Genomic DNA, 24,842 nt, shown 5'->3' on the forward strand with positions numbered 1-24,842 from the left:
CTACAATTGTTTTTTCTGAGGTCTTGGCTGATTTCTTTTGATTTTCCCATGATGTCAAGCAAAGAGGCACTGAGTTTGAAGGTAGGCCTTGAAATACATCCACAGGTACGCCTCCAAATGATTCAAATTATGCCAATTAGCCTACAATAAGCTTCTAAAGCCATGACATAATTTTCTGGAATTTTCAAGCTGTTTAAAGGCACAGTCAATTTAGTGTATGTAAACTTCTGACCCACTGGAATTGTGATACAGTGAATTATAAATGAAATAATCTGTCTGTAAACAATTGCTGGAAAAATGACTTGTGTCATGCACAAAGTAGATGCCCTAATCGACTTGCCAAAACTATAGTTTGTTAGCAAGAAATTTGTGGAGTGGTTGAAAAATAGGTTTTAATGACTCCAACCTAAGTGTATGTATGCTTCCCACTTCAACTGTAGATGTGGAATATCATGTCAGTACCGTAACTCTATTGGAGGCTTATTTCAGTGGAGAAAAGAGTGAAGCAAAAGACGAGAATGTTTCACTTGAAGATGTGTGTATTTATTCAGACAGACTGAATGAGTCACACCACCAAAACCTTAGCGTCAGGTAAATATTTCAACAGAAATAAAGTGATTAAACATCACAGCAAGAACTTGAACAAATATCCAATACATGATACTCTATCAGAGTATTGCATACAAAGTTACTGTCTTTATAAAAGACAACAGAATTGTTTAAAATAAACAAGGGTTTTTCAATTAGACATTTCTTTCTCCCATTTGCAATGAAATTCATATTCAAATAACATGATCGATAATTTCACAAATGAAGTTCGATCTTTAAACAAATCAAATATTGTTAATCACAGAGTGATGATAGCAGGTATAATACCCAGTTTGGGTAAATAATCCTCACGGAGGAACATTGATGCTGTAGCTCAAGTTGATCAATATCAAATATATAACTGATACATGCTTCACAGAAGATGCTCAATACAATGTCAATATGACTATATCACTACACAAATGTAGAGGTAATAGGTTTTTGTCTTATACATTTTGAACTTCAAACAGATCAGTCATAGATAATCACAAACAGACTGATTATATAATATCTATTGTGGGTGAAAAGTTCTCATGGAGGAGCGTTAAAGTTATTGTTGATCATTAATATAAAAACAAGATTAATATAATCAACACGTTTCACAAAACATTAACGTTATTTAAATGATCGATTTGATCATTTTCTCAGAGAACATTAACTTGTTCAGTACAACTTTAATTAAACGTCTCACAGCAAGACTTAAAAAACTCCTGCATAAGCAGAAGATGAAGAATATATTTTATTATACTCATTACTGTCCATGAAATTAATCTTAGACCAACATGGTCCATCCGTTGTGTTTGTCTGAGTGGAGCTCCAATCTGTAGGTCTCTACCAGGGCCTCCAGGGGGCGATGTTGATTGGACTCTTCTCTTTTCTGACGCTGTGCTGGGCTGGGGAGCTCAGCTGAGGACCGTCAATCTCCCTCCTGTTCTTATCAGAGGATGGCTGCAGGCTCTGGAAGTGTCGCAGCAGTCTTCTCTGGGACTGTGACTTCTGATCATCTTTAGAAAGGAAGTGAACAATCTCTTGGACACACCTGTAGTAACCCTGATTGACAGGTGGTGAGCAGGAGGAGGAGCTCACTGGCTGGTTCTGTTGCTGTCGTCTCAGGAAGCAAACTGTCATCTCCAGGATGTCGGCTTTGTCCAGCTTAGAGTCGGACTGCTGGTTGAGGATCTCTGGAACCAGGAGAGACTTGAGCTGCTCAATGCTGTTGTTGATACGATCTCTGCGTAACTTCTCCACCACTGGCTTTCTTAGCTGCAAGAAGAGAAGAGGAATCATTAATAAGATTTTTCTGGTGTATGACATTATTGAAACAGATTAACAATCAATCAATACAATAGAATAAATGTAATTGAATTTGAATCTTCAATTTACCTTGTTTGTCAGACTCAGGTGCTCCTTAGGGTAGATCATAGTTGAAGTGATTGTAGGTACCATGGCTGGATCTCTGTGCTGTAGAGGTCTGTGTAGAGAGAATCTGATCTCTACTAGCTTCATCTCTCCTATATATTGTCCCAAATCTGCATATGAATGTGTGGGTCTTGGGCTTGTTGGAGTTTCTCACAGTCTGTAGCCAATGGGAGAGCTTGGGAGGACAGTGAGGAGTGTGGAGCTGCCACATGCTCAGTGATCTTATTTCTGGGGGACAATGGTCACATCTCAGGGGAACAGGTGGAGGGGTGGGGGTGATGGAGAGTGACTAATAGAGTGCTGTGTGAATCTGGGAAAGTGGTGACCCCTAGATCTGCTGCCTGATGTTGCCATCAATGACACTAACAGAGCACACGCTCATCATTACAACTTACAGATGTGAGACTGACACTGATTCTCTAAGGAAAATAACAGTGTTATTAATCTCCACCTGAAAGAGCATTGTTGAATGTAATATTCTGTATCCAAGCTTCATCACTGACTTAGAAACATTTTATTATCTCCATGGATATGACTTCAATATTAATGAATGACTCTACAATATGGTTTTACTTCGCACATACCGGTATTTACATTTAAAAATATGATGATGTGTGACAATGTTTCACAATTTTAATTCCTGTTTAAATTCATACATATTTATATTTTCAGTCAGTCAGAATGTTTAGGAATATATAAGATTTTAGACAACATTAACAGGTGAGTGGATAGATACCAGGATAATGTATACCTTGGTTTTCAGTATTTTAAGGGTCATCAGTATCAATAGCAAGGATGCTCTTAACTCAGTATTAGTAGTTATAAGGTCAAGCATTCTGGAGTTCAAACGTAGCAGATGTGTCCTCTGTCTTGAGGCCACTGGTCAGTGTGAGTAGAGAGCTGATCTGAGTTTCCCACACTGAGTCCTGTGTGCTGTGATCAATGCATTACAAAAGCTGCTCAGTGGACCATTAGTGACGGCTATTGACTCTGTGTTGTACTAAAGACAGAGGCTAACATCACAGACCTTCTGGATTCTGGAGGGAAAGATCAGCACTGGCAAGATTATACTAACAGGACATACCTTTATAAATAAATATTCATCCTTTAATGGTATAAAACACGTGATATTGAGTACTCTGTTGAAAATGATTGTCTGTGATTTGTTTAATTATAAATCGACAAAGGGTTAACTTTTGTATGCCTAATTTGAATTGAAAGCTGTTCATTGTTTATCATACAAATCACTGAACTACATACATTTACTGAATAAAACCAAGTCTATCATCATGATAGAAAAAGCCTATCATAACTTGGGTAAAAAAAATCAGAATTTGCTTTATTTAATAATTATTGTATTTCCCTCCTAAGAAAGAGTAAGAAATAACCCAATATACCCCTTCCCACCCATTCTATCCCCTGAACAATTGAAGTGTGCCTTTACACCATAGAGAATCACGTGCTGGTGGGACTGATGAGGACACTAAACTGTGACTCTGCTCTCCAGAGCTTTCCCACACTTTTCCCATTGAGAGAGCTTCCACTAAACAACACAACTGTGCCTTGTTAAATGCGAATTCATCTCTACACAAGCAGTTCCTATCAATCCCTTGGGGGGTGAAGCTCATTTCACAACTATTTATTTTAAGCAACAGATTATCAATTCAAGCTGTAATTGTATGTTTACACAAATAAATATCATGTTTTCAACCATGCCCCACATACAAACAGCATAAAAACATAATTAATTGCATTAATTTTGAAGAAGGGGTAAGTACTGCCTAAAAGTGCTTTCAAAATGCAAAAAAATGATATCTTGATCTTTTTTTTAAAACATGTTTTATCAGATTTCTAAATTCAAGACCCAAATAGTAAACATTAAATGTGGGATTATCAGAAATATATCCATTGATTTCCCATAGAGACACAGTCCCCCACTCTAACCTCTGACAGTCCAGGGTCGAGGTCCCAGTCTATTGTCCTGAAGGGGCCCTGTGAGTGAATTCTCATCGGTTTCCCACATTCTCTCCATTCACTGCTTTCAATGGAGGAACAATAGAAGTGTGTCTTATTACACATCACATTAGCTATTGAGTTTGAGGGGCACAGCTGCTCTAAACATTTAAAGCATTAAGATGACAGTACTAGTTTTTGCCCAACACCTGGAATCACTGATATATTATGACTAAACTAAAATAATTGATCACATTCTGAAACACTGAAAATACATTTATTTAAAACAGGTGCATCAATAAAAAACACATGAGTCATGTCTCCTAAGGAAGTCAGAATGATGATCACTTACATCTCTATAGTTCATTACACCTTTACTACAACAAGATATGATATGACTGTTATGTTTTATATAAAAACAATTACTGTAAAATAATCATGTTTGACTAGAAATGTCTCTTAACTTTGATATTACTCTGTAGATTTTGAATGAAGCACCTAAAGATCAAAATGAATATATTGATTCAATTGAGTGTTGCATTCCAATGCAGTCAATATCATTCTGCATAGTATTGGGTCATCATTGTTATTGCATTTGAATCAGCCACTTAATCTATGTGGAGTTTCATAAATCAGTAATTTAATAATGTAATGTTGTTGGAGGATTGTCTTTGTCAAGAAAAGAATGAAGCAACAGACAAAAAATATTTCATTTTGTTACGGTGAGTGAATGAGGACCCAAAAGCGAACTAACTTAAACAGAGCTTCTTTAATAACCAAACTGTGATAGGCTCAGATAGACCGGCAGATTCCGACAGGACAGGACAAGGTTACAGCAAACATGACGATAGTCTGGCTCAGGCATGAAACACAACAAACAAGAATCCGACAAGGACAGGAACAGAAACAGAGAGAGATATAGGGACCTAATCAGAGGGAAAAAGGGAACAGGTGGGAAACGGGGTGAATGGGTAGTTAGAGGAGACAAGGAACAGCTGGGGGAAAGCGGGGGAGAAAAGGTAACCTAACAACGACCAGCAGAGGGAGACAGGGTGAAGGGAAAGGACAGAGACAAGACACAACATGACAGTACATGACACATTTGATGTTTTGTGTATTTATTCAGACTGACTCAATGAGTCACATCATTGAATACCTTAATTTAAGGTAAATATTTCAAGAGAAATACAGTGATTAAACATCACAACAAGAACTTGAACAAATCTCCAAGATATGATACTCTATCAGAGTATAGGATACAAAGTTACTGTCTTTATAAAATACAAAATAATTGTTTCAAATAAGCAAGGGTTTTTAAATTAGACATTTCTTTCTCCCATTTGCAATAAACACATTATTCAAATAACATGATCGATAATTTCACAAATAAAGGTTGATGTTACAACAAATCAAATATTGTTAATCACAGAGTGATGATAGCAGGTATAATACCCAGTTTGGGTAAATAATCCTCACGGAGGAACATTGATGCTGTAGCTCAAGTTGATCAATATCAAATATATAACTGATACATGCTTCACAGAAGATGCTCAATACAATGTCAATATGACTATATCACTACACAAATGTAGAGGTAATAGGTTTTTGTCTTATACATTTTGAACTTCAAACAGATCAGTCATAGATAATCACAAACAGACTGATTATATAATATCTATTGTGGGTGAAAAGTTCTCATGGAGTAGCATTAAAGTTATTGTTGATCATTAATATAAAAACAAGATTAATATAATCAACACGTTTCACAAAACATTAACGTTATTTAAATGATCGATTTGATCATTTTCTCAGAGAACGTTAACTTGTTCAGTACAACTTTAATTAAACGTCTCACAGCAATACTTAAAAAACTCCTGCATGAGCAGAAGATGAAGAATATATTTTATTATACTCATTACTGTCCATGAAATTAATCTTAGACCAACATGGTCCATCCGTTGTGTTTGTCTGAGTGGAGCTCCAATCTGTAGGTCTCTACCAGGGCCTCCAGGGGGCGATGTTGACTGGACTCTTCTCTTTTCTGACGCTGTGCTGGGCTAGGGAGCTCAATTGAGGACGGTCAATCTCCCTCCTGTTCTTATCAGAGGATGGCTGCAGGCTCTGGAAGTGTCGCAGCAGTCTTCTCTGGGACTGTGACTTCTGCTCATCTTTAGAAAGGAAGTGAACAATCTCTTGGACACACCTGGAGTAACCCTGATTGACAGGTGCTGAGCAGGAGGAGGAGCTCACTGGCTGGTTCTGTTGCTGTCGTCTCAGGAAGCAAACTGTCATCTCCAGGATGTCGGCTTTGTCCAGCTTAGAGTCGGACTGCTGGTTGAGGATCTCTGGAACCAGGAGAGATTTGAGCTGCTCAATGCTGTTGTTGATACGATCTCTGCGTAACTTCTCCACCACTGGCTTTCTTAGCTGCAAGAAGAGACAAGGAGAGGCATTAATAACCTTATTCTGGTGTATGACATTATTGAAGCAGATTAACAATCAATCAAATGTAATTAATTTCATTGAATTTGAATCTTAAGTTTACCTTGTTTGTCAGAGTCAGGTGTTCCTTAGAGTAGATCATAGTTGAAGTGATTGTAGGTACCATGGCTAGATCTCTGTGCTGTAGAGGTCTTTGTAGAGAGAATCTGATCTCTACTGGCTTCATCTCTCCTATATATTGTCCCAAATCTACATATGAATGTGTGGGTCTTGGGCTTGTTGGAGTTTCTCACAGTCTGTAGCCAATGGGAGAGCTTGGGAGGACAGTGGGGAGTGTGGAGCTGCCACATGCTCAGTGTTCTTATTGCTGGGGGACAATGGTCACGTCTCAGGAGACTAGGTGGAGGGGTGGGGTGATGGAGAGTGACTGACAGAGCGCTGTGTGAATCTGGGAAAGTGGTGACCTCTAGATCTGCAGCCTGTTGTTGGGATCAATGACACTGACAGAGCACACTCCTCATTATTACAACTTACACGTGTGAGACTGACAAGTCTCTAAAATGTTTTCGGAATACAGCACATTATATAAAATGCTTGTTGGCTACTGAAATTGTATTTCATTTTTGTTCAAGTTTTTGCTGACAGTCTTTGAGAAATAGTATCAATCAGATTGGAGTCATTTCACACCGATCTGTCTCTAGCAGATTACCTCCGAGCTAATGTGACTCCATCTAAGTGCAGCAACTCTGAGGCGATGATGATCTTCTGTCTGTATACAGGCTCACGTTTCATAGAAGCCCCAGGCAGCAAACGTCCCTCCTCTGAGCTCCACAGCACAGCTGGCTCCCTGCATTACGCTGAGCTTGCCCCAGTCACACGCCCTCCTTTTCCTGGAGCTGGGAGCCAAAGGGACACACGGCTTCCCACACTTCTGCATGCCGTCTGCTGAGCCCTGACACACAATAGAAGTGTGTCTGCTCTCACAAAGCCCCACTGGCTGTGCCCTTGCACAGCAAGCAAGGGAGGGGATTGGTTTATAAGGCAATCTAGTACTTACAGTGCTGTAAATACTTAAGTAAAAATACTTTCAAGTACTACTTAAGTAGTTTTGGGGTGTTATCTGTACTCATATACTATTTATATTTTTGACAACTTTTACGTTTACTTCACTACATTCCTAAAGAAAATAATGTACTTTTTACTCCGTACATTTTCCCTGACACCAAAACTACTCGTTACATTTTGAATGCTTAACAGGACAGGAAAATTGTCAATTTCACACACTTATCAATCAGGAGAACATCCCTGGTCATCCCTACTGACTCACTAAACACAAATGCTTCCTTTGTAAATTATATCTGAGTTTTGGAGTGTGCCCCCTGACTATCTGTACATTTGAAAAATGATTTATACTTTTACTTTTACTTTTGATACGTAAGTATATATTTTTTAATTACATTGACTTTTGATACTTAAATATATTTCAAATCAAATACTTTTAGACTTTTACGCAAGTAGTATTTTACTGGGTGACTTTCACTTTTACTCGAGTCATTTTCTATGAAGGTATCTTTACTTTTACTCAAGTATGACAATTGGGTACTTTTTCCACCATTGCCTACAGCCAAATGATCTGGATCCCATTTAACTCCATTTGGAAACACTTTAAGGAATTGCACAATATTTTGACAAGATCTTTGCCAAAGAAACTCTTAAAAGTATATGTGTGTGTACTATGTACTCTGAAGATTAAGTTTACAAATTGACCCCATATTATGGATACCAGGACCGTTGATTATGTATCTCAACCGTCAGCGACCAAAGATTTCCTAATTAATATCAACAAATAAGATTGCCTAGGTTATCTATTAGATTCTTGACATGACCAACTTACTGTAAAAAGGCCATATCGGAGATATAGTGCACACATATATCATTGTAATCTACTGCAATGATAGTTGGCTAGGAGCAGAAAGACTTGTGATCCGAGCATATGTGTCATATTTCCATTTTGTTGATTCGTATCACAACTTGACATGGGAACATGATTTGTCTGTGTACTCATGGGCATAGACACGTTCCCAGGGACTAATGTGGCCGACCTCTTTGGCATATGGCATAATAAAAAAAAAACATCCCACCTGTCCTGTGAGGAATCAGCTATTATTCCCACTGACCATTGTCCCACCGTCGGAGCACTCTGATTGGCTGCAGAGCGTGAGACAGCGCAGAAGGAGGCACATAAATACGACATGGAGATGCAGAGCTCCCTAATGAAGACTCTCTAAGCATCAGCTGACCCAAGACCAGCCGCAACAGAGCAGAACAGAGGAGCTACCAGAACACAAACTCTAGACCCCCATCAAGACCTACCAAGAACAACATCTCCACTTTATTGACGAGCTGCAAACTCAAGGCCAAACATCTGAAAATGCCCGCCTACTTGGACATTGCGCTTCAGAACAGCACGAACGTGAAAGATCAGCACATTAGGTAAACTCATGACGAATTACATTGAAATGCTTCAGGTCGTAAAGAGTAATAAACAAATACAAACTCTGTGAGCGAGAAGAGGTGTTCATGATTGTCTTGTGTTGTTTTTCAGGTGTAAACTCTCTCTGCTGGAAAGGAAGTGCAGCAGCGGTGTGGAGAAACTGAAGATAGTCATTGGAGAACACCTCCAGAACGGGATCCCTACATCTCCCATTTCTCCTATTCTGGAGAAAACCGTGTCCCTTTTCACTCCGAAGAAGGCCTTGCTGTCACCCACGGGCTATTCCAAATATTCCAGGGACATACTGCGTCTCTTCCCCACTCCAGAGGAGGACATTGTACCACTCTGCTTTGAACAATGAGTGGAGAGATGCATGGACGTGGAGGTTCCAGTTCAGAGGTCAAGGACCCTGCTGACATTTACTGTGGCGTTGGCTTAATGTATTCACTTGAGGCGCTGCCATAGACTGCAACTGATTGGCCGACACTGGATCGCAACTGACAGAGAGACATAGTTAAATGAATAATAAGTCCAAAATAGGTTTTGTCTAAAATTACAGTGATTTTGTGAAGGTTAGTTTGTGTATATTTCAATTCTGTCGAAATGATTTAGAAATGCATTTGCATGCATTGTTATTAGCAGTCGTACTGCTCTATCCTTTCTATGAGAAAGTCAACATTGGATGTGTTTGGTGATCTCTGCTACCTGGAAGAAAGCAGAGCGGGTTACTCTGATTGTAAACACTTGTCCTCGGAGATTGAGTTAGCGAGTGCTGGGCACTCTTGTTACAATGTAGAAGTATGGACAATGTGACCATTGGTTCATCCCACTTTCTTAGGGTAGGTGAGTCAATGTCGAATTTGAACCCTGCTAGCCTTTACACTAAGAGGAAATGTTATGATTGTTATTTTAAAACTTACTGTTTATTTTGTTTTCAACTACTAATGAATGGCTTCACACACATATAAATGTGCCTAATACACAAATGTGCCTAAAGTGTTTTTACATGTACCTAAAGTGTTTAATTCAAAGACTAAATAAATATTTTCAGCATATATTTCACGTGTCTTTTCATGTTGTCTTCAAAACACATCTCTCCATTGGCAATCCCCAGAGGGATGACGGCATTAGGTACATACTGTATGTTATATCTCATGTAGGAATGATTTCTTCTCTCCGTTTTATGCTCCTGACATGAAGTGACAGAAAAACGGGAAAGTATATTATACTAAAGGGCCATTCATACCTCTACAGTAGCTTGTGAACTTGGACAGTCAACAAGCCAACATTTGGTACATTTTTATAGCACAAGAAAGCATCACATGGAAAGTAAGAAACCAGGAAGTGAATACATGTACAGTCCAGGCCCGGTGTGTTAAAAAAAAAAAACTGACATAACATAAGAGAATAACTTACTAAGATAGTGCAGGAATGAACACACAATGCTGTACTTAGAACGTTGTACACCTTGGACAGCTCAGAAAACCACAGAAAACCTTTCGCTGTATTGTTAGCGGAATGTGTTCAAGCACCAACGAAGTTACAGGGCTAGAACTATTATATCCGTTATATCCTGACTTACTGCAATGCAACTATTCTTTTAAGATGTGTATCAGATTAAACACAAGTTGTCGGGGCAAAGGTCAAGTCAGTAACATGCTCAACTTCTGATAAATCACATCATTGCACTAATTGGTTTCCTGATTTAAAAAAGGCATCCGTAATTAGGTGATAATTGATCATGGCTGTCGCATGGCTGTTGTTTCACTCTTGTGCCTAAGCAGACTTGCAGTTGAGTCATACTGAAATGGAGTCATATTTAACTACCAAGTTTCTCACCAGGCACCTTTGGGGAATTGGTTGTATGAAGAGAAGAATTAGCATTTAACAAGGCACACTTCTATTGTTTAAAGATATTTCCATCCTAGGACAAAGTGTGGGAACGCTCTGGAGAGCGGAGTCACAGTTTAAGGTCTTTGGCAGCTTCATTCTTTACATCAATATAACAACAAATAACAATAAAATTGTCCACAAAAAAAAGATGAAAAAAGATATTCAGTAATGTAGTCTGAAACATTTTAATATCTGAATAAAATGAAATCAATACATACAACAGTACGGAAGGAGCCAGTGGTAGTTTCCCTCCAGAATCCAGATGGCCCGTGATGTCAGCCTCTGTCTTTAGTACAACACAGAGTCAATAGCCGTCACTAATGGTCCACTGAGCAGCTTTTGTAATGCATTGATCACAGCACACAGGACTCAGTGTGGGAAACTCAGATCAGCTCTCTACTCACACTGACCAGTGGCCTCAAGACAGAGGACACATCTGCTACGTTTGAACTCTACTCTGGCAGTAGTCTGCCAAATCTTCAAATACACAGACACAAGAGCAGTATCGCAATGCAACATACAGGTAACTGCCAAGATAATGGAAACACTTGAGTAAATGAGGGATGCAAAGTATATCGAAAGCAGGTGCTTCCACACAGGTGTGTTAACTGAATGAATTAGGCAATTAACATCCCATCATGCTTAGCGTCATGTATAGAAATGCTGGGCAGGCCATTGTTTTGGCTAACATGACTATGGCCAAATAGGACGACAATGCCCCCATCCACAAGGCACGACTGGTCACTGAATGGTTGGATGAGCATAAAACCGATGTAAACCAAATGCCATGGGCGTCTCAGTCACCAGATCTCAACCCAATTGAACACTTACAGGAGATTCTGGAGCGGCGATTGAGACAGCGTTTCCACCACCATCAACAAAACACCAAATGATGGAATTTATTGTGAAAGAATTGTGTCGCGTCGCTCCAATAGAGTTCCAGACACTTGTAGAATCTATGTCAAGGTGCATTGAAGCTGTTCTGGCTCGTGGTGACCCAACATACTATTAAGCCAATTTGTGTTGGTGTTTCCTTTATTTTGGCAGTTACTTTATTAACTTATAACTAACTATACAATATTAGGTTTCAAAGGTGACAATGTTCTTAAAGTCTCTGTTGATTATAGCTAGAAATCTATATTAAAAATTTTTTTACAAATATTTTACTGTCAAATTTGACACTTTATTTTGCAATACAACCATCAGAAGGGATTAGGTGTTACAACATTCTCATGTAGAGAATCTGTGTCAGTCCCACAAGTGTAAATTGTGATGATGAGCGTGTGCTCTGTCAGTGTCATTGATCCCAACATCAGGCAGCAGATCTAGGGGTCACCACTTTCCCAGATTCACACAGCGCTTTGTCAGTCACTCTCCATCACCCCCACCCCTCCACCTAGTCCCCTGAGACGTGACCATTGTCCCCCAGCAATAAGAACACTGAGCATGTGGCAGCTCCACACTCCTCACTGTTCTCCCAAGCTCTCCCATTGGCTACAGACTGTGAGAAACTCCAACAAGCCCAAGACCCACACATTCATATGCAGATTTGGGACAATATATAGGAGAGATGAAGCCAATAGAGATCAGATTCTCTCTACACAGACCTCTACAGCACAGAGATCCAGCTATGGTACCTACAATCACTTCAACTATGATCTACTCTAAGGAGCACCTGACTCTGACAAAAAAGGTAAATTGAAGATTAAAATTCAGTGACATTCATTCAATTGTATTGATTGATTGTTTATTTGCTTCAGTAATGCCATATTACAGAACAAGGTTTTGATGACTCATCTCTTCTTGCAGATAAGAAAGCCAGTGGTGGAGAAGTTACGCAGAGATCGTATCAACAACAGCATTGAGCAACTCAAGTCTCTCCTGGTTCCAGAGATCCTCAACCAGCAGTCCGACTCTAAGCTGGACAAAGCCGACATCCTGGAGATGACAGTTTGCTTCCTGAGACAACAGAAACAGAACCAGCCAGTGAGCTCCTCTTCCTGCTCAGCACCTGTCAATCAGGGTTACTCCAGGTGTGTCCATGAGATTGTTCACTTCCTTTCTAAATGTGAGCAGAAGTCACAGTCCCAGAGAAGACTGCTGAGCCACTTCCAGAGCCTGCAGCCATCCTCTGATGAGAACAAGAGGAAGATTGACCGTCCTCAGCTGAGCTCCCCAGCCCAGCACAGCATCAGCAAAGACAAGAGTCCAGTCAACATCGCCCCCTGGAGGCCTTGGTAGAGACCTATAGATTGGAGCTCCACTCAGACAAACACAATGGATGGACCATGTTGGTCTAAGATTAATTTCATGGACATTAATGAGTATAATAAAATATATTCGTTGTTTTCTGCTTATGCAGGAGTTTTTAAAAGTCTTGTTGTGATTGAGACATTTCATTTCAGTTGAACTGAAGTTAAAACATTTTTCCAAGAAAATAATCTGATCGATGAAAACTACATTTTTGTAGTGTTAATTGAAATCATCATAACCTTTATGTTTTGTGAAACATGTAGATTATATTGATCATGTGTTTATATTCATGATGAACAATAACTAATGGTTCTCTATGTGAACTTCTAACCCAAAATGGATGCAATATCATCAATCTGTGTGTGATTGTATTTGATGAATCTGTTGTTATGGTCTGAAAATGTGAGTAATTTTTTACCACTACATTTGTGTAGTGATATAGTCATATTGACATTGTATTGAGCATCTTCTGTGAAGCATGTATCAGTTATATATTTGATATTGATCAACTTGAGCTACAGCATCAATGTTCCTCCATGAGGATTATTTACCCAAACTGGGTATTATACCTGCTATCATCACTCTGTGATTAACAATATTTGATTTGTTTAAAGATCGAACTTCTTTGTGAAATTATCGATCATGTTATTTGAATAATGTGTTTATTGCAAATGTGATTAAAATAATGTCTACTTGACAAATACGATTATTTTGAACAATTATTTTGTCTTTCATAAAGACATTAACTTTGTATCCTGTACTCTAATAGAGTATCATATCTTGGAGATTTGTTCAAGTTCTTGTTGTGATGTTTAATCACTGTATTTCTCTTGAAATATTTACCTTAAATTAAGGTATTCAATGATGTGACTCATTGAGTCAGTCTGAATAAATACACAAATCATCAAATGAAATATTTTTTGTTTGTTGCTTCATTCTTTTCTTGACAAAGACAATCCTCCAACAACATTACATTATTAAATTACTGATTTATGAAACTCCACATAGATAAAGTGTCTGATTCAAATGCAATAACAATGATGACCCAAGACTATGCAGAATGATATTGACTGCATTGGAATGCAACACTCAATTGAATCAATATATTCATTTTGATCTTTAGGTGCTTCATTCAAAATCTACAGAGTAATATCAAAGTTAAGAGACATTTCTAGTCAAACATGATTATTTTACAGTAATTGTTTTTATATAAAACATAACAGTCATATCATATCTTGTTGTAGTAAAGGTGTAATGAACTATAGAGATGTAAGTGATCATCATTCTGACTTCCTTAGGAGACATGACTCATGTGTTTTATTGATGCACCTGTTTTAAATAAATGTATTTTCAGTGTTTCAGAATGTGATCAATTATTTTAGTTTAGTCATAATATATCAGTGATTCCAGGTGTTGGGCAAAAACTAGTACTGTCATCTTAATGCTTTAAATGTTTAGAGCAGCTGTGTCCCTCAAACTCAATAGCTAATGTGATGTGTAATAAGACACACTTCTATTGTTCCTCCATTGAAAGCAGTGAATGGAGAGAATGTGGGAAACCGATGAGAATTCACTCACAGGGCCCCTTCAGGACAATAGACTGGGACCTCGACCCTGGACTGTCAGAGGTTAGAGTGGGGGACTGTGTCTCTATGGGAAATCAATGGATATATTTCTGATAATCCCACATTTAATGTTTACTATTTGGGTCTTGAATTTAGAAATCTGCTAAAACATATGTTTTAGAAAAACAGTTCAAGATATATATTTTTTTGCATTTTGAAAGCACTTTTAGGCAGTACTTACCCCTTCTTCAAAATTAATGCAGTTATTAATGATGTTTTTATTCTGTTTCTATGTGGGACATGGTTGAAAACAGTATATTTCTTTGTATAAACAGAGAATTGATTCTCTGTAACAGTGAATCTTTATCTGTTGCTTAGCATACATATTTGTGGATTGAGCTTCACACCCGAAGGGATTGATAGGAACTGCTTGTGTAGAGATGAATTAGCATTTAACAAGGCACAGTTGTGTTGTTTAGTGGAAGCTCTCTCAATGGGAAAAGTGTGGGAAAGCTCTGGAGAGCAGAGTCACAGTTTAGTGTCCTCATCAGTCCCACCAGCACCTGTGATTCTCTATGGTGAAAAGGCACACTTCAATTGTTCAGGGGATAGAATGGGTGGGAAGGGGTATATTGGGTTATTTCTTACTCTTTCTTAGGAGGGAAATACAATAATGATTAAATAAAGCAATTTCTGATATATTTACCCAAGTTATGATAGGCTTTCTCTATCTTGTTGATGGACAGTTTTATTCAGTGCATTCATACAGTTCATTTGTTTGTGTGATAAAAAGTGAACAGCTATCAAATCCAATTAGGCATACAAGAGTTAACCCTTTGTCAATTTATAATGAAACAAATCACAGACAATCATTTTCAACAGAGTACTCAATATCATGTGTTTTATACCATTAAATTAAAGGATGAAAATGTATTTATAAAGGTATGTCCTGTTAGTATAATCTTGCCAGTGCTGATCTTTCCCTCCAGAATCCAGAAGGTCTGTGATGTCAGCCTCTGTCTTTAGTACAACACATAGTCAATAGCCGTCACTAATGGTCCACTGAGCAGCTTTTGTAATGCATTGATCACAGCACACAGGACTCAGTGTGGGAAACTCAGATCAGCTCTCTACTCACACTGACCAGTGGCCTCAAGACAGAGGACACATCTGCTACGTTTGAACTCCAGAATGCTTGACCTTATAACTACTAATACTGAGTTAAGAGCATCCTTGCTATTGATACTGATGACCACTAAAATACTGAACACCAAGGTATACATTATCCTGGTATCTATCCACTCACCTGTTAATGTTGTCTAAAATATTATGTATTCCCAAACATTCTGACTGACTGAACATTTAAATATGTATGAATTTAAACAGGAATTAAAATTGTGATACATTGTCACACATCATCATATTGTTAAATGTAACTACCGGTATGTGCGAAGTAAAACCATATTGTAGAGTCGTTAATTCATTTCAGAAGTCATATCCATGGAGAGAATAAAATGTTTCTAAGTCAGTGATGAAGCTTGGATACAGAATATTACATTCAACAATGTTCTTACAGGTGGAGATTAACAACACTGTACGTTAAATTAGAGAATCTGTGTCAGTCTCACGTGTAAGTTGTAATGATGAGCGTGTGCTCTGTTAGTGTCATTGATGCCAACATCAGGCAGCAGATCTAGGGGTCACCACTTTCCCAGATTCACACAGCGCTCTGTTAGTCACTCTCCATCACCCCACCCCTCCACCTGTTCCCCTGAGACGTGACCATTGTCCCCCAGCAATAAGATCACTGAGCATGTGGCAGCTCCACACTCCCCACTGTCCTCCCAAGCTCTCCCATTGGCTACAGACTGTGAGAAACTCCAACAAGCCCAAGACCCACACATTCATATGCAGATTTGGGAGAATATATAGGAGAGATGAAGCTAGTAGAGATCAGATTCTCTCTACACAGACCTCTACAGCACAGAGATCCAGCCATGGTACCTACAATCACTTCAACTATGATCTACCCTAAGGAGCACCTGAGTCTGACAAACAAGGTAAATTGAAGATTCAAATTCAATTACATTTATTCTATTGTATTGATTGATTGTTAATCTGTTTCAATAATGTCATACACCAGAAAAATCTTATTAATGTTTCCTCTTCTCTTCTTGCAGCTAAGAAAGCCAGTGGTGGAGAAGTTACGCAGAGATCGTATCAACAACAGCATTGAGCAGCTCAAGTCTCTCCTGGTTCCAGAGATCCTCAACCAGCAGTCCGACTCTAAGCTGGACAAAGCCGACATCCTGGAGATGACAGTTTGCTTCCTGAGACGACAGCAACAGAACCAGCCAGTGAGCTCCTCCTCCTGCTCACCACCTGTCAATCAGGGTTACTCCAGGTGTGTCCATGAGATTGTTCACTTCCTGTCTAAAGATGAGCAGAAGTCACAGTCCCAGAGAAGACTGCTGCGACACTTCCAGAGCCTGCAGCCATCCTCTGATAAGAACAGGAGGGAGATTGACCGTCCTCAGCTGAGCTCCCCAGCCCAGCACAGCATCAGCAAAGAGAAGAGTCCAGTCAACATCGCCCCCTGGAGGCCCTGGTAGAGACCTACAGATTGGAGCTCCACTCAGACAAACACAACAGATGGACCATGTTGGTCTAAGATTAATTTCATGGACAGTAATGAGTATAATAAAATAGATTCTTCATCTTCTGCTTATGCAGGAGTTTTTTAAGTCTTGCTGTGAGACGTTTAATTAAAGTTGTACTGAAGAAGTTAACGTTCTCTGAGAAAATGATCAAATCGATAATTGAAATAAGTTCATGTTTTGTGAAACGTGTTGATTACATTAATCTTGTTTTTATATTCATGATGAACAATAACTAATGGTTCTCTATGAGAACTTCTAACCCAAAATGGATGCTATATCATCAATCTGTTTGTGATTGTAATTGAATAATGTGTTTTTATGGTCTGAAAATGTGAGTAATTTTTTACCTCTACATTTGTGTAGTGATATAGTCATATTGACATTGTATTGAGCATCTTCTGTGAAGCATGTATCAGTTATATATTTGATATTGATCAACTTGAGCTACAGCATCAATGTTCCTCCGTGAGGATTATTTACCCAAACTGGGTATTATACCTGCTATCATCACTCTGTGATTAACAATATTTGATTTGTTTAAAGATCGAACTTCATTTGTGAAATTATTGATCATGTTATTTGAATAATGTGCTTTTTGCAAATGGGAGAAAGAAATGTCTAATTGAAAAACCCTTGTTTATTTGAAACAATTATTTTGTATTTTATAAAGACATTAACTTTGTATCCTATACTCTGATAGAGTATCATATCTTGGAGATTTGTTCAAGTTCTTGTTGTGATGTTTAATCACTGTATTTCTCTTGAAATATTTACCTTAAATTAAGGTATTCAATGATGTGACTCATTGAGTCAGTCTGAATAAATACACAAATCATCAAATGAAATATTTTTTGTCTGTTGCTTCATTCTTTTCTTGACAAAGACAATCCTCCAACAACATTACATTATTAAATTACTGATTTATGAAACTCCACATAGATAAAGTGTCTGATTCAAATGCAATAACAATGATGACCAAACACTATGCAGAAATTATATTGACTGCATTGGAATGCAAACTCAATTGAATCAATATATTCATTTTTATCTCTAGGTGCTTCATTCAAAATCTACAGAGTAATATCAAAGTTAAGAGACATTTCTAGTCAAACATGATCATTTTACAGTAATTGTTTTTATATAAAACATAACAGTCATATCATATCTTGTTGTAGTAAAGGTGTAATGAACTATAGAGATGTAAGTGATCATCATTCTGACTTCCTTAGGAGACATGACTCATGTGTTTTTTATTGATGCACCTGTTTTAAATAAATGTATTTTCAGTGTTTCAGAATGTGATCAATTATTTTAGTTTAGTCATAATATATCAGTGATTCCAGGTGTTGGGCAAAAACTAGTACTGTCATCTTAATGCTTTAAATGTTTAGAGCAGCTGTGTCCCTCAAACTCAATAGCTAATGTGATGTGTAATAAGACACACTTCTATTGTTCCTCCATTGAAAGCAGTGAATGGAGAGAATGTGGGAAACCGATGAGAATTCACTCACAGGGCCCCTTCAGGACAATAGACTGGGACCTCGACCCTGGACTGTCAGAGGTTAGAGTGGGGGACTGTGTCTCTATGGGAAATCAATGGATATATTTCTGATAATCCCACAACATTTTTTATGCATTTTGAAAGCACTTTTAGGCAGTACTTACCCCTTCTTCAAAATGAATGTAGTTATTAATTATGTTTTTTATTCTGTTTCTATGTGGGGCATGGTTGAAAACATTATATTTCTTTGTATAAACAGAGAATTGATTCTCTGTAACAGTGAATTGATTATCTGTTGCTTAAGATAAATATTTGTGTAATGAGCTTCATCCCCAAGGGATTGATAGGAACTGCTTGTGTAGAGATGAATTAGCATTTAACAAGTTACAGTTACATTGTTTGGTGTAAGCTCTCTCAATGGGAAAAGTGTGGGAAAGCTCTGGAGAGCAGAGTCACAGTTTAGTGTCCTCATCAGTCCCACCAGCACCTGTGATTCTCTATGGTGAAAAGGCACACTTCAATTGTTCAGGGGATAGAATGGGTGGGAAGGGGTATATTGGGTTATTTCTTACTCTTTCTTAGGAGGGAAATACAATAATGATTAAATAAAGCAAATTCTGATATATTTAACCAAGTTATGATAGGCTTTCTCTATCTTGTTGATGGACAGTTTTATTCAGTGCATTCATACAGTTCATTTGTTTGTGTGATAAAAAGTGAACAGCTATCAAATCCAATTAGGCATACAAGAGTTAACCCTTTGTCAATTTATAATGAAACAAATCACAGACAATCATTTTCAACAGAGTACTCAATATCATGTGTTCTAAGCCATGATAGGATGAAAATGTATTTATAAAGGTATGTCCTGTTAGTATAATCTTGCCAGTGCTGATCTTTCCCTCCAGAATCCAGAAGGTCTGTGATGTCAGCCTCTGTCTTTAGTACAACACATAGTCAATAGCCGTCACTAATGGTCCACTGAGCAGCTTTTGTAATGCATTGATCACAGCACACAGGACTCAGTGTGGGAAACTCAGATCAGCTCTCTACTCACACTGACCAGTGGCCTCAAGACAGAGGACACATCTGCTACGTTTGAACTCCAGAATGCTTGACCTTATAACTACTAATACTGAGTTAAGAGCATCCTTGCTATTGATACTGATGACCACTAAAATACTGAACACCAAGGTATACATTATCCTGGTATCTATCCACTCACCTGTTAATGTTGTCTAAAATATTATGTATTCCCAAACATTCTGACTGACTGAACATTTAAATATGTATGAATTTAAACAGGAATTAAAATTGTGATACATTGTCACACATCATCATATTGTTAAATGTAACTACCGGTATGTGCGAAGTAAAACCATATTGTAGAGTCGTTAATTCATTTCAGAAGTCATATCCATGGAGAGAATAAAATGTTTCTAAGTCAGTGATGAAGCTTGGATACAGAATATTACATTCAACAATCTCCTTACAGGTGGAGATTAACAACACTGTACGTTAAATTAGAGAATCTGTGTCAGTCTCACCTGTAAGTTGTAATGATGAGCGTGTGCTCTGTTAGTGTCATTGATGCCAACATCAGGCAGCAGATCTAGGGGTCACCACTTTCCCAGATTCACACAGCGCTCTGTCAGTCACCCTCCATCACCCCCACCCCTCCACCTGTTCCCCTGAGACGTGACCATTGTCCCCCAGCAATAAGAACACTGAGCATGTGGCAGCTCCACACTCCTCACTGTCCTCCCAAGCTCTCCCATTGACCACAGACTGTGAGAAACTCCAACAAGCCCAAGACCCACACATTCATATGCAGATCTGGGACAATATATAGGAGAGATGATGCCAGTAGAGATCAGATTCTCTCCACACAGACCTCTACAGCACAGAGATCCAGCCATGGCACCTACAATCACTTCAGCTATGATCTACTCTAAGGAGCACCTGACTCTGACAAACAAGGTAAATTGAAGATTCAAATTCAATGACATTTATTCAATTGTATTGATTGATTTATTTTTTGTTTCAATAATGTCACACACCAGCCTTATGTAATTAATCACTCATTTTCTCTTCTTGCAGCTAAGAAAGCCATTGGAGAAGTTATACAGAGCTCGTATCAACAACAGCATTTAGCAATTCAGGTATTTTCTGGTTCCAGAGATCCTTAATCAGCAGTCCGACCCCAAGCTGGAGAATTTCAACATCCTGGAGATTACAGTTTGCTTCCTGAGATGACAGCAACAAGACCAGCCAATCAGGAGGATTTCCTCCTCCTGCTCAGCACCTGTCAATCAGGGTTACTCCAAGTGTGTCCAAGAGATTGTTCACTTCCTGTCTAAAGATGAGGTGAAGACACAGTCCCAGAGAAGCCTGCTGAGCCACTTCCAGAGCCTGCAGCCATCCTCTGATAAGAACAGGAGGGAGAGTGACCTGCCTCATCCTCCCAGCCCAGCATCTGCAAATATTAGAGTCCCGTCAACATCGCCCTCTGGAGGCCTTGTTTGAGACCTACAGACTGGAGCTCCACTCAGACAACCACAATGGACAATTGTCATCTATTTTTAATGTGGGGATAATAAGAATTCCCATTTTGCTGTTGCAGGATGTTTAAAAAGTCTTGCTGTGAATGAGAATTTTACTTCAGTTGTGCTGAAGTCGAAGCATTTTCCTGAGAAAATGATCTGATCTACAAAAGCTACATTTTTGTAGTGTTAAAATTAAATCATAATAATTTATGTTTCATGAAAAATATGTTGATTATGTTGATCATGTGTTCATTCATGGTCAACATCAGCTGCAATGGTTCTCTTAGAGGACTTCCAACCCAAATGGGTGTTATGTCGTCAATATATTTTTGATTTCTTTGATTGATCTGTTTTGAAGTTCAAACTCTATAAGATACAAACGTATTGCCTCTACATTTGTGTAGTGATATAGTCATATTGACATTGTATTGAGCATCTTCTGTGAAGCATATATCAGTTATATATTTGACATTGATGAACATGAGCTACGGCGCCAACGTCCCTCCATGAGGATTACTTAACAAAATCACTCTGTGACGAGCAGTATTTGATCTGTTTTAGGATCAGTCTTTACATGTGAAAATGTTGCTTACATTACCTGAACAACTGGAGAACACATTTTTCTCATTCTAAAACCCTTGTTTATTCTTCGAGCCTGTTAGACTTTACATACACTCGTATCCAGAGCAATTTACAGTAGTGACTACATATATTTTCATACGGTGCCCCCATGGGGATGGAACCCATTATCCTGGAGTTTCAAGCACCATGCTCTACCAAGAGAGCTAAGCCAAACTAGTGGAGTACCAGTATCTCTTGGAAATGTATCAAAGTTGCAGTTGTGATGTTCACTCACTTTATTTGCGCCTTAAGGTGTTCTCTACAAAGTGATTCATCGAGTCAATTTGAATAAATAAAACATATATCAAATTAATTATTTTGCTTCTCCCTATCATTGCTATGCTAACATTTCGGCTCAACATGTCAAATACTTAAAATGTTACATTTTGGTCTAAGATGAATGTATTAAGCAGCAATTAAGACGGTGTGAAGATATATTCTTCATCAGAATGTGCAGGGGATTTGTGACGTTAATTACAGTACTATCTCATAATGTGTAGGCCTACCTGAAATATAACTACACTGTACCATCACAATTACCACGTATGTTGTGGTAACATAATATGTGATGTTAGTGAAAGTGAATGCCACTTGAGACATTGTTTTTAAAAATTCAAAGGAAGCCGTGTTAGTACATCTCCATTTACACTGGTGTGGGCACAAAAAAAAAAAAACTTTTTTTTTTTTCTTGCCATTTAAAGAACAAATTGTTTCGTAACTGATCTTGAGTAATGAGATAAAACCAAACATGGCTGCTACTTGTTGTTGGACGTGGGCAGAAAACAATCATTTTGTGAGTTAAAAGTAACCAAAATCATTAGCACAAGGCACGATGTTGAAACAATATGTACCAGGCCTATACATGCACATTTGGAAGTCGGAGTTTCCTGTAAATAAGATACAAGAAAGGAAGAAAAGAAAATCGAGAGCAATACGCTTAATTTGATGATTTACTCAAATGTACATCAGGATTCAATGAATGATCTTAATTTAAGGTAAACATTTCAAGACGAATAAAGTGATTAAACATCACGACAAAAACATGTTACTGCACTGTCGGAGCTAAAAGCACAAGCATTTCACTACACCCACAATAACATCTGCTAAACACGTGTATGTGACCAATAAAATGTGATTTGATTTGATAAATTGGTAAAACAAACGTCTCAGAAATGTTGTCGGTTAGATTCATTATATGATACCTATTTTAGGTTAAAAGTCCTCAAGGAGGATCGTTAAATGTATTGTTGATTACGAATAAACACACGATCAACATAATCAACACGTTTCCCAAGATTACGACTTTAATTATAGCGCTACAAAAATGTCGTTTTCATAGATCAAATTATTTTCTTAGAAGCGTATCTTCCTCATCTTTTGTTTTTGCAGGTTTTCAAAGTCTTGCTGTGACTGAGACTATTCATTTCAGTTGTGCTGAAGATATCTTCCTGTTCTCATTGCTGTCCTTGACATTTATGTCAGACCAACATGGCCCGTTGTGTTTGTCTGAGTGGGGCTCCTGTCTGTAGGTCTCTACCAGGGCCTCTAGAGGGCGCTATTGACTGGACTCCTCTCTATGCTGATGCTCTGCTGGGCTGTTTCCATAGTTCTGAAAAAAGGCTTTATGAAGTGAGATGGATATTTTGGTCATAAGCTTTCTGGGATAATGAGTAATCATCAAAGCAACCAAAACTGGCTCGTGGATTGTGGTTATTTCCAGGAAGGAAATATTTCTTGCCATCGATTAAAGGTTATGAAATGTCTAATTATCATTTTTTAATTGCAATGCTAAAAATCACCAGTAGACTGCAGTCTTACAACATCTGTCCGTAATTTCTGAGCCAACCTCCAAATCAAGTCCATCTCTAGTGTCCGGAAAACAATTTGTAAAACAATTAAACCATTAAGTGTAGGTGCTCTTAATCACACACGATTGCTTTAGCCTAATAGATAATAGAATATATTATTTGTAAATATTGATATTGACTTTCTTGCTACCTCATTAATGTGTCCACCAGGTACATCAGCACATTTAAGGGCTGATGGTCTTGGTGACAATGATAATAATATGTCTGTCAGGTGTGCAACTTTGGTTTTAGAAGTGGGGAGGGCATAATTATATACACTACCGTTCAAAAGTTTGGGGTCACTTAGAAATGTCCTTCTTTTTGACAGAAAAGCTCATTTTTTTGTCCATTAAAATAACATCAAATGGATCAGAAATACAGTGTAGACGTTGTTCATGTTGTAAATGACTATTGTAGCTGGAAACGGCTGATTTTTTATGGAATACATTGGCATACAGAGGCCCATTATCAGCAACGATTACTCCTCTGTTCCAATGGCATGTTGTGTTAGCTAATCCAAGTTACAACGCTGTGTACTACTCCCTTCACAGAACAGCGCAAACTGGCTTTAACTAGAATAGAAAGAGGAGTGGGAGGCCCCGGTGCACAACTGAGCAAGAGGACAAGTACATTAGAGTGTCTAGTTTGAGAAACAGACGCCTCGCAAGTCCTTAACTGGCAGATTCATTATATAGTACCTGCAAAACACCAGTCTCAAGGTCAACTATGAAGAGGCGACTCCGGGATGCTGGCCTTCTAGGCAGAGTTCCTCTGTCCAGTGTCTGTGTTCTTTTACCCATCTTAATCTTTTATTTTTATTGGCCAGTCTGAGATATGGCTTTTTCTTTGCAACTCTGCCGAGGAAGGCCAGCATCCCAAAAAATGCTTTCCTTGCAGTGTCTCACAATGACAGATTTATATTTGAGTAAATAGTAACAAATGCAAATTGAGCCAGGGGAAACCAAGCGCACTGCTCTCATAGGAAACAGGATGCTTTCAAACGGTTTGGCAGTCCTGTAATGGTGCAGATGGCCTCAAATACCCGTGGTCAGACTGGCCG

General features: G+C 38.4%; 5 protein-coding genes and 1 pseudogene across 6 annotated transcripts; 4 read left to right on the forward strand and 2 right to left on the reverse strand.

Moving 5' to 3' along the window:
* Window positions 1-521: 521 nt before the first annotated feature.
* On the reverse strand, window positions 522-2,164 carry LOC110527861 (transcription factor HES-5-like). The gene is made up of 2 exons (XM_021609427.3): window positions 1,972-2,164; window positions 522-1,851 (listed from the first exon to the last, which is right to left on the reverse strand). Exons 1-2 carry the CDS (start codon window positions 2,092-2,094, stop codon window positions 1,420-1,422), a joined length of 555 nt encoding a protein of 184 aa, XP_021465102.3. The 5' UTR covers window positions 2,095-2,164; the 3' UTR covers window positions 522-1,419.
* A 2,897-nt stretch (window positions 2,165-5,061) lies between these two features.
* Window positions 5,062-6,628, reverse strand: LOC110527858 (transcription factor HES-5-like). Its single transcript, XM_021609424.3, has 2 exons — window positions 6,506-6,628; window positions 5,062-6,387 (listed from the first exon to the last, which is right to left on the reverse strand). The coding sequence occupies exons 1-2, from the start codon at window positions 6,626-6,628 to the stop codon at window positions 5,956-5,958; spliced, it is 555 nt and encodes a 184-aa protein (XP_021465099.3). The 3' UTR covers window positions 5,062-5,955.
* An 86-nt stretch (window positions 6,629-6,714) lies between these two features.
* Window positions 6,715-9,953, forward strand: LOC110527113 (uncharacterized). The gene is made up of 2 exons (XM_021608271.3): window positions 6,715-8,895; window positions 9,008-9,953. The coding sequence occupies exons 1-2, from the start codon at window positions 8,834-8,836 to the stop codon at window positions 9,255-9,257; spliced, it is 312 nt and encodes a 103-aa protein (XP_021463946.1). The 5' UTR covers window positions 6,715-8,833; the 3' UTR covers window positions 9,258-9,953.
* A 2,403-nt stretch (window positions 9,954-12,356) lies between these two features.
* LOC110527859 (transcription factor HES-5-like) lies at window positions 12,357-13,956 on the forward strand. Its single transcript, XM_036983327.2, has 2 exons — window positions 12,357-12,482; window positions 12,599-13,956. Exons 1-2 carry the CDS (start codon window positions 12,360-12,362, stop codon window positions 13,028-13,030), a joined length of 555 nt encoding a protein of 184 aa, XP_036839222.2. The 5' UTR covers window positions 12,357-12,359; the 3' UTR covers window positions 13,031-13,956.
* A 2,585-nt stretch (window positions 13,957-16,541) lies between these two features.
* On the forward strand, window positions 16,542-17,384 carry LOC110527115 (transcription factor HES-5-like). Its single transcript, XM_021608272.3, has 2 exons — window positions 16,542-16,667; window positions 16,788-17,384. Exons 1-2 carry the CDS (start codon window positions 16,545-16,547, stop codon window positions 17,217-17,219), a joined length of 555 nt encoding a protein of 184 aa, XP_021463947.3. The 5' UTR covers window positions 16,542-16,544; the 3' UTR covers window positions 17,220-17,384.
* Window positions 17,385-20,641: 3,257 nt separating this feature from the next.
* Window positions 20,642-21,323, forward strand: LOC149982538 (transcription factor HES-5-like; annotated as a pseudogene). Its single transcript, XR_016497484.1, has 2 exons — window positions 20,642-20,748; window positions 20,869-21,323. The product of XR_016497484.1 is annotated as a transcription factor HES-5-like (transcript).
* The last annotated feature ends 3,519 nt before the right edge of the window (window positions 21,324-24,842 follow it).

This window comes from Oncorhynchus mykiss, chromosome 7, assembly GCF_057628025.1.
Source record: "Oncorhynchus mykiss isolate SJ-2025 chromosome 7, ASM5762802v1, whole genome shotgun sequence".
Taxonomy (NCBI): domain Eukaryota; kingdom Metazoa; phylum Chordata; class Actinopteri; order Salmoniformes; family Salmonidae; genus Oncorhynchus; species Oncorhynchus mykiss.